Source organism: Carcharodon carcharias, chromosome 8 (genome assembly GCF_017639515.1).
Source record: "Carcharodon carcharias isolate sCarCar2 chromosome 8, sCarCar2.pri, whole genome shotgun sequence".
Lineage (NCBI taxonomy): Eukaryota > Metazoa > Chordata > Chondrichthyes > Lamniformes > Lamnidae > Carcharodon > Carcharodon carcharias.
The window spans coordinates 62,987,443-62,997,454 of record NC_054474.1 but is presented as its reverse complement, the minus strand read 5'-3'; the positions used below and the strand labels follow the sequence as shown (position 1 = coordinate 62,997,454).

The 10,012-nt window shown below is 39.5% G+C and overlaps 1 protein-coding gene across 4 annotated transcripts in view; it reads right to left on the bottom strand.

The window, feature by feature from the left end:
* Nucleotides 1-519: 519 nt before the first annotated feature.
* Nucleotides 520-10,012, bottom strand: part of fbxo38 (F-box protein 38) — a 90,661-nt gene continuing 81,168 nt past the window's right edge. For all 4 annotated transcript variants that reach the window (XM_041193840.1, XM_041193839.1, XM_041193838.1 and 1 more), the window contains 3 exons: nt 5,429-5,532; nt 3,812-3,925; nt 520-1,458 (listed from right to left, as the gene is read on the bottom strand). In XM_041193840.1, coding sequence (XP_041049774.1) covers nt 1,280-1,458; nt 3,812-3,925; nt 5,429-5,532 — 397 coding nt within the window. In that variant the 3' untranslated portion in view covers nt 520-1,279. The remainder of the gene's footprint in view (nt 1,459-3,811; nt 3,926-5,428; nt 5,533-10,012) is intronic.

Genomic DNA, 10,012 nt, shown 5'->3' with positions numbered 1-10,012 from the left:
CATGTTGAAAAAAATTAAAAACTGTGGCAAATATGGATAGATCTACAGTTTCAGCACAATCAATTTAAGTGGCACAAATTAAAACTGAGTTAACAGGAATAAATGTAACGTTTATAGACAGAACAAAGCTTGGGGTTTCTAATTTGTATTCAAAATGGGTAACCACAGTATTAGTCTGGTTGCACAAGATGATGATACCAGTCAGCAATGGGGGACTTGACTTACCTCAGTCTCCCTGGCAATCATGATTACTCCAGGCTGACTCAAACTATTGGGCTATCAGCTCAAATATTCATTGAAAACTGAATCTCTGGCAGTGAGTAGTGACTAGCTGAAGGAGGCAAGAATCAATGGTAAAACTGGAATCAATCTGAATACATTTCACTAAATATGAAAAGTCAGTTACTTATAACAGATATGGTCTAAAATAATTTAAAACAAGACATTGACCATTTAGGAGGCAGAAAACAATTCTTAGTTTCAAATGTACTCTATAGAAATTAGTGAGTGAAATCAAACCAGAGTTTGAACAATTTATTGGGAAAAGAAGCCTAAAGAAATGTGTTTTCAGCAATGCTTTTTATATTTAAATATTTTATTATAATACAATTTCCCTGCCACTTAGTTCCCTGGAAGCAGTGCACAACAAAACACATGTCGTTGTGTAGTAATAAAACTATTTTCTGCTCACTACCCACAATCTGGGTTAACTGCCTCACAATGAAGCATCAATATAATGCCCAAATTAGATATACATTTCTATTTGTACATATTAAAAAAACACAAGACAAAGTTCCTGTTTTTCCTCAACATACTCAAAAGTGTAATTCAAGGGAAAAGGCACATAGTACCAAAGAAAATTCATAGAGCTAAGTCATATCTTTATTGAGCTTTGAAGTATGCCAAAGAACATGGCCTTGATTTTTGATACATATTTTGTACCTAACAATATTGTAACAAAATATCAGAAAATGTTCATCTTAGTAACTATATAAGTTGGGATATAAATAGCCTCTTTTTAAATCCTATTTATATTCCCTTTCAATAACTTTTGAATGGATTCAATTGTATAAACATATGAAATGATACTGCTTCCAGAAGCTAATTCATTTTAAGAGCATTTCTATACAGAAATCATTTGTACACAAATATTTTATTCACAATTATATAATTTGTTCCAAAAGTATTTGGGCATAGTGCAGCTACACAGTGCTGATAATTCAAATCTTGCAGGCTGTAGTCTCTGGGTTTTGGACAGTCATAAGCAAGAAAGGCATAGTCAGATATAATCATCGTGAACAGGCTCTCCACTGACATCACAGTAATGTATGAAAATAGCTACAACTCGCTGAAATACACCACTTCTCATCTGCCTCCGCTCGGAGATCTCCTCCCCAATTGTTTCCATGCAAATATCAGCTGACAATTGTCCTTTTCTCCGTGGAGCATAGATTGTAGCTGAGAAAAAAAAATCCCAAGACAATTACATGTCAAAGGGTTCAAGACTATTCAATTTTATTTTATTAAATTATATTTTTTTTTAGGTCTTAAAGTATATCAACCTAGACAAGTAACAATTAAGTTACCATAAATAAACCAACAATACTTGGATAGTGAATTGCAGCCTTGTCTAATTTTTCCTTCATTGTGGATGATGGCTGAGGAAATTCTTTGATTCTCAGTTGTGGCCTTTTGGGCCCGATTTTAACTCCGTACAAGTGGGTGGATTTTAAAGGAGTTAAATCCCACCCTTAATTTCTGTGCTTGGCCTTCGTATAGTTAAAGGAAAATGAACTATACATGCTTGACATTATAACTTACATTTCAGTCCTTCCCCAGACATGGTGCCATCACTGTTCAAAATGAGTGCCACATACCAGGTGATGGTGGAAGTTAAGATAATTTTTTGCCTCATATAAGTGGGAGAGGGAGGGCAAAAGTTTGTAAAGAAAACCTTAATTCTACAGAAAACGATAGCTGGGGCTTAGATACGGTGAAGCCTGAATATTACTTTGATGTAAGGACAACAGAACTGTATGTTATAAAGTGGTGCAAAAAATAGATTTCAAAACAAGCCAAAAGTGGCCAGTGTGTGGAACATTTGCCAGGCAGCCTGGTAGAAACCACCAGACTTTAAAAGACACCATTGGATGGTAGGCTGAGTGTGCTGAAATATTAAACAGGTAAGCTTCAACAAGCTGTCTGCCTTTTTCTTGATTTCTGCTTGTACAGGAAAGGTCAAAGCTCAATTCTGTTCTAAATTACCTGATCACAATCAAGATGGCATTAGGGATGGCCTATTGGCTTCAGCATTCCCAGATTGTGATGTGGGTTGGGGCCAGCGGAATAAAAGATAAATGTTCAGACTCCTGCTGTTGAACATTTTTAAAAAATATTCATTCATGGGATGTTGGTGTCACTGGCTGGATGGACCAACATTTATTGCCCATCCCTAATTGTCCTTGAGAAAGTGGTGATGAGCTGCCTTCTTGAACAGCTGCAGTCCATGTGCTATTGGTACACCCACAGTGCTGTTAGGGTGGGAGTTCCAGGATTTTGACCCAGTGACAGTGAATGAACGGCGATATATTTCCAAGTCAGGATGGTGAGTAGCTTGGAGGAGAACTTGGAGGTGGTGGTGTTCCCGTGTGTCTGCTGCATTTGTCCTTCCAGATGGTAGGGGTCGTAGGTTTGGAAGGTGCTTTCTAAGGAGCCTTGGTGAGTTCCTGCAGTGCATCTTGTAAATGGTACACACTGCTGCCACTGTGTGTCAGTGGTGGAGGGAGTGAATGTTTGTGGAAGGGGTGCAAATCAAATGGGCTGCTTTGTCCTGGATGGTGTCAAGCTTCTTGGGTGTTGATGCACTCATCCAGACAAATGCAGAGTATTCCATCACACTCCTGACTTGTGCCTTTCAAATTGTGGACAGGCTTTGGGGAGTCAGGAAATGATTTACTTGCCACAGGATTCCCAACCTCTGACCTGCTCTTATAGCCTCAGTATTTATAAAGCTAGTTCAGTTCAGTTTCTGGTCAATGGTAACCCGCAGGTTGTTGATAGTGGGAGATTCAGCAATGGTAATACCATTGAATGTCAAGGGGTGACGGTTAGATTCTCTCTTGTTGGAGATGGTCATTTCCTGGCACTTGTGTGGCATGGATGTTACTTGCCACTTGTCAGCCCAAGCCTGGATATTGTCCAGGTCTTACTGCATTTGGACATGGACTGCTTTGGTACCTGAGGAGTCACGAATGGCACTGAACATTATGCATTCATCAGTGAATATCCCCACTTCTGACCTTATGATGGAAGGTCATTGATAAACCAGCTGCAGATGGTTAGGCCGAGGACACTACCTTGAGGAGCTCCTACAGTGATGTCCTGGAACTGAGATGATTGACCTTCAACAACCACAACCACCATCCTTTGTACTAGGCATGATTCCTGCCAGCGGAGAGTTTTCCCCCTGATTCCCATTGACTCCAATTTTGCTAGGAACCCACGATGCCACACTCAGTGAAATGCTGCCTTAATATCAAGGGTAGTCACACTCAGCTCACCTCTGGAGTTCAACAGTCCATGTTTGAACCAAGGAGCTGATTCAATGTATCAATATGATGGGTTACACTGAACCAGCAAAAGAGGGATTAAGAAGGAACACTGGATAGAAAAGAAATGTGTGGACTCACAATGAAGAAGCCAAAAGTCATTCCATGAAACTTCAAAGATCTTGAGCTCTGGTCTAAAAACAATGGCTTAAGTACCTAAAGATTAACCATAAAAACAATCAGAATATAGAGAGAATACTTACTTCTTTCATCATCTTCAAAATCATATCTTGCATAGCTGTTTGGTTCTGCAGTGCGTAGCGAACGAAGCCATGGAAAGTCAGTGATCATGAAATAGGGAGCTCCATCTACTGTTCCTGTCGAAACAAAATCATGAGTAGAACATCTAATATCTAAGAAAATGGCATTTTTTTTCTCAAGCATAAGATGCAAAAAACTTGGTGAATAAATAAAATACTAAGCCTTAAGCTACATGTGGAATGATTACATAATACCCTCAATATATTGATAGTATACATTTTGAAAATAACATGATGCACTTCAATGGTTTAGGGGCTAGAAACATTGCCCGGTAAAGCATAAGGCCATACAAACCAGAAGACTCCAGGTTGATTCTCAAATCTGTTGAGTTATAGTAACCCAGCTGTGATTAGCTAGTTGAGGAAAGTAAAATTAGCTAATATTCACACTGTTGTTCTCAATGCACATATATCCTAGATTCCAGTCTCTACTCTCAATATAGCCTCATATTTCTTTTTCCCAAATGTGCGTATCTAGCATTCCCTCAAACACAGGTATACCCTTCACCCCAACTACTGTGTGTGGTAACAAGTTCAGCATTCTCATCACCCTCCAAGTAAAGAAGCATATGTATTGTGTATTAATAGTTTTATTGCTGAACCCAAAGACAGATATCAAAGGTCTTCTGAGAATAAATTACTCTGTCTAACATGACAGCCATGGTGACATACTAATCACCAAACCATAATAAGGAAACAAAACAACTTTCCCTAAAGATTGAAAGAATTTTCCAATGTAACCATGGAATATCTATAGAGAACAGTATGCTCTGAGACTACAGTTTAAAGAAACATGCATCTATCTAATTTACGCAGCTGTATCTCATAGGTTAATAATCATAGATGAAGCATAACAAAATGAATTCTTAGTAATTTTCAAGTTTTATAAGGACCTTTTCTATGGGGTCTCCTTTAATTTCTACTGCCAATAAAATGATACTCAGGATACAAGAACAAATGAGCAAACTTTATACAGAAGTGAAATTCAGGCAATCACTTCTAGAAAGGTTTCTGTGTATGAACCCTGGTGTAAAATGCTGGTTTTCCTCTCATCCAGCATACCTACAATACAAATATATTTCTCTGTAATCCTGTACTGTATGAAACTGGACACTCCATCAGCAGGAGATTTGAAGTAGTTAGGCAGGAGGTCATGATCTTTGGAGGTGTGCTTTTCAAAACACAGCATGGTATGTTGGAGAAAAATATTAAAATACAGCAAGGATCAGCAATAATAAGCTGGTGAGGGGAGTCGACAATGATTGGAAAATTGGAGACTAGCAGAGCAAAAGCAAATCATGATAAAGCTATCACTGAGAATATGAGTTGGGCTAAACATCATTGCACTAGTCACTGGATGCTTGATGTTCTCCTTTGAAGATGATAACCTGTTAATCATAGCCATTCTATTAATTAATGGTCAGAATGGTAAAACAAAAATTTAGGTAACTGGGTTTAGCGTACATATGCTATTTTGCAAAATATTATTTGGTGCTTGTGGCCTCCAAAATTTTGAGAACCACAACTTGATAACCACTAAATTACAGTACTTGCACCTACCTTCTAAAGTGTAAATATCCCTCCCCCATGGGTACTTCAGATATTTCTTAACATCTTCTTCAGTCCTAGTGGCTTCAGGGAAGAATTCATATTTGATCAATTCTCTAAAAAAAAATGCAAAAAAAGTTTAAGATCAGCAACTTCTTACCCAACAAATTCCAATTTGTAGATCAAGAAATCAGTACAAGTTTCCACAACATAGAAGTAGGAGTAGGACATTTAGCTCATGGAACTGGTTCTATCGTTCAACCAGACCATGGTACTCAGTTCCATTAACCAGTTTTGAAGAATTCAATTAACCCAAAATCCACAGCATTCTACAGGCTCCAAAATCCCATTGCACTTCGGTAAAAAAATTTCCTGATTGCACTCCCAAATGGTCTAACTCTAATTTTAAAACTGCGCCACCATGTTTTGGATTTGTCCAGGCAAAATAACTTCTCTGTATCGATCCTACTGAATTAATTTATCATTTAATAGCATTGATTAAATTATTCATCAACTGCTTAAACCCAAAGGAATATATGCCAAGTTTATTCAGCCCTAACAATTTAAACTTTTAAGCCACAATATCAGTCTGGTGAATCTGCACAACCCCTCTAAGTCCAACATAGCCTTCCTGAGATGAGATAGCAAAACTTGAACATGGTACTTCAGACAGCATCTGATTAAGGCTCTGTAACACCTGTTGCATAACTTTCTCTCTTTTGTACTCCAACCCACATGAGATTTTAGTGGTATGTGTACACAGATACCCAAATCCTTTTACCTCATTCACAGTTCCTCATCTCTCGTTTAAGAAATATTTTGATTTGCCTTTCCTAGGTCTAAAATAGATGGCTTGCCATTTGGAGGCAGCTGGTTGAACCACAGGGCCTGCTTTTGTGCTGCATATCCTACAATTTCAGAAATTCCCACGTTTAACTCCATCATTTCTTTCCCCACTCACATAAGACTGAATTTTACGATCCAAGATTGGGAGCATTTCCCACTTTGCGGAGTGTATTATGGTGCAGGATGATGTTGGGTGGTGTTTACAATGTCATCACGCCAGTTTCCGATAATCCATGGGTGGGCAAGTCAAAAAGTCTGGAACTCGCCCGCATTATTTAAACATCAATTTAAAAGGCAACTGAGCTAATTAACTACTCATCTCACTGAAATAATATGGTCAGAAGGAAATAATATGCCTTCAAAGCGAGCTTTAAGACATGTGGGAAATTCAGAGTCTCAGCTTTGCAGTTCAAACTCTATTGATTACAGGGACAGCTCATTTGAGTGGATAGAGGAACCTTTTGTATGAGGAGAGCTCTCCTCTGATTCAGAGGGCTTTTTTGGTGGATTATTTTCCCGTCCATTGCTCAGGGGTGAGGGTGAAAAGTGTTGGAAACAGATGGGGATTGTTGTCTCAGTTGGAGAGACAGCCTCCAGTGAGGATGATAGAAGGATTAGGAGGCGGAGCTGGAGAAGGGAGAGAGGAAGAGGGGAACACAGAGGGGCTCAGGATGCTGTAGTTCCTCAGGAAGGGGTCAGAACAGCGTCAGACTCGGAGGGTCAGGAGGAACCCAAAAACTCTCAGTGGAGGGGCAAATGAACTTATGCTGCCCCAAGGGTATTCAGGCAGAGATCTAGCTACCTGCAACTGACCTCATGAGGTCATTGAGCCTTTTGTGGCACTGGGATCAAGTCCTCCTCACCACGTTAACCCTGTTGACCTCGTCAGCCACCACCTCCCATGCAGCATGAGTCTGCCTGGGCTTCCTCCTCTTCCCAGTGCTTGGCATAAGTTGGTGATGTCTATCATGTACTGCATGCAGGAGGACACAAAGGGTGGCCTCTCTGAATCTGGAGGTAGCTAGAACACCTCCCCTCTTGCTCTGATGGTGCAGGCAATATGCAATAAATATACAACTCCTCAATGCCAAAAGGTGGGAAACTTGCTGAATTTTAAAACTTGTGCCAGCTATGAAATTTGACATGGTTGGCAGAGATTAGCAAAAATTTACATGAGAAACAGGAAATGCTGGAAAAACTCTGCAGGTCTGGCAGCATCTGTGAAGAGAGAAACAGAGTTAATGTTTCGAGTCCATATGACTCTTCTTCAGAGCTGAAGAGAGGTGGAAATGTAATGGGTTTTATAGTGTTGAAGATGGGATGGAGCAGGTGGAACAAAATAGAATGTAAAGGGTAGGTGGGAGCTCAGGAGAGATTTGGCAATGATGCCATGGACACAAGACAAAGGGAGTGGTAATGGCAGTGTTAAAGGCTAAGGCAGGTGCTAAAAGTTGCATAAAGAGCAGATAGCAGAATGTGTTAATAGCAGAACAAGGGTCAGTGCTCTCTGAAAGCAAAACATAAGAACAAGTTACAGACTGGCTTTCTGGGGGGAGTGGTTTGGGGAAAATAAAAAAACTCATTACTAAATGCAGAAGGCTGTAAAAGGCCTAGTCGGAAGATGAAGTGCTGTTCCTCTATTTTGATTTGGGACTGGAGGAACATCACCTCATTTTCCGATTACGCACTTATCAGCCTTCTGGGCTAAACATTGAGTTCAACAACTTCAGACCATGAACTCAGTCCTTCATTTTGATATTCTTTTCCCAACACCTTCCCACTACAGGGCCAGTCTGTAACTTGTTCTGACCCTTTTTCTGTTATTAACATATTCTGCTATCTGTCCTTTAAGTCACCATTAGTACCTTCCTTAGTCTTTAACACCATCATTACCACTTCCTTTGTCTTGTGTCCGTGACATCTTTGTCAAATCTCTTCTGATCTTCTATTTTGCTCCACCTGCTTCAATCCCTCTCTTCAACAGTATAAAATTCATCACATTTCTCCCTCTCTTCAGATCTAAAGAGTCATGCAGACTTAAAACGTTAACTCTGTTTCTCTCTCGAAAGATACTGCCAGACCTGCTGAGTTTTTCCAGCATTTTTATTTCAGATTTCCAGCATCCGTCGTATTTTCCTTTTATTTTAGTTAAAAATTAAATTGACTTACCTGACCAGACTGGAAGGTGCACAAATCATTACTATGTATAGTAGATGCGCCCAATTGATCATCTGATGGGTCACCTGACATTGTTGCGTGCCGGGGGCACATTAAAATGTTGACCACTACCTTGTTCAAGATGTCTGCAGCTTACAAGACTGGACATCCTGCCCTCCAGCACTCTTTAGGTTGGATGATGGTCCATAAGCCGCCCCTACCGCTAATTTGCGAAAATAGCGCGTTATCGAGCATGCACTGACGGCAGGCCCAGAAGTCTGAATGCTGCAGATTTCTGGGTGTGGAACCAGCCGTTGGCAAGCAACCGTATTATTCAGCCCTTAACAACTTCCTATTCCCATCTATGCAATTCACTATGCTTCAATTGTTGGGGGCATCTGCACATTTGTATGTTTAACTTTCTAGTTTTTCTTTCAAGTCATTAATACATATGGTGACATGCTGAAGTCCCAATATGGATCCCTGGGGAATGCCATTTACTGCATCTCACCAGCTAACTACCTCAACGTCCAACCCATGTAACTAAATTGCTTTCAATTCCAGGTGCTCCATTTTTCTCTTGAAAGTCTCGAGTAAAATGCCTTCCGCGGATCCATATAGACAATATCCATTTCTGTAATATTAGTGACCTCTTCCAACAAAATAATCAGCTAGATGACTTAGAATGTCCTACCTATCACAAATCCATGACTTTTTGATCCAGCTTACACTTACTTGGCCAAGTGCTGTTGTTTTTTTCTCCAATGATAGATTCCAGTAATTTCTTCACAATGGACACTAAACTGAGATCAGTAGTTTCCTGGTTTCTCCATCTATCCCCTCAAATAAGCGATATTTGCATATTTCCAAACCAAAGGCACAATTTTTGAATGGAGCAAGCTTGGAAAATTGTGACCAACACATTTGTAATATTTCCACCTATTTCTTTTAATAACCTGATATGGAAACCGTCAGATCCTGGGGATCTCTTTATCTGAAACCTAATTTTTTCCACCATAACCATTTAAAAAGAAAACATTAATTCCAAAAAGTTCTTCCCTATGACTTATTTTAAGTTCCCTTGAACCACTGGTATTTTGTCCTCTTCCTCTACTATGCAAGCTACTCAATAAGTCTGCCATTTCCTTATTATGCATTATATTCTAACCTGCATCAATTCTTACTGAAATCACATCTTCCCATATGACTCACTTTATCTTTATATATTTTTAAAAATTGTTGCTGCTAGCTTTAATATGCCCTAGAGCTTTTTAAAAAAGTTTTTGCACTTCATTTCCTTCTTGGTATCTCTTTTATTCCCCCAAATAGCTCTCAGTAATTCAACAATTCACAAGGATGGAGACCTACTTCTGCCAAACCTGTCAGTAAATGTTACTTTAACATTCCATCTCAAAACCCTTAAAGCAAACTGAACCCTGAAAACCTCCTTTTGTGGTATAACACGCCAAACACTCCTACTTAGGAGGTCACTGGTCATTTGCAACCACAGTACTGTTTGGAAGGGAGTTCCAACCTTTTGACGCAGCAAGAGTGAAGGAATGGTTATATAGTTCCAAGTCAGGATGGTATGTA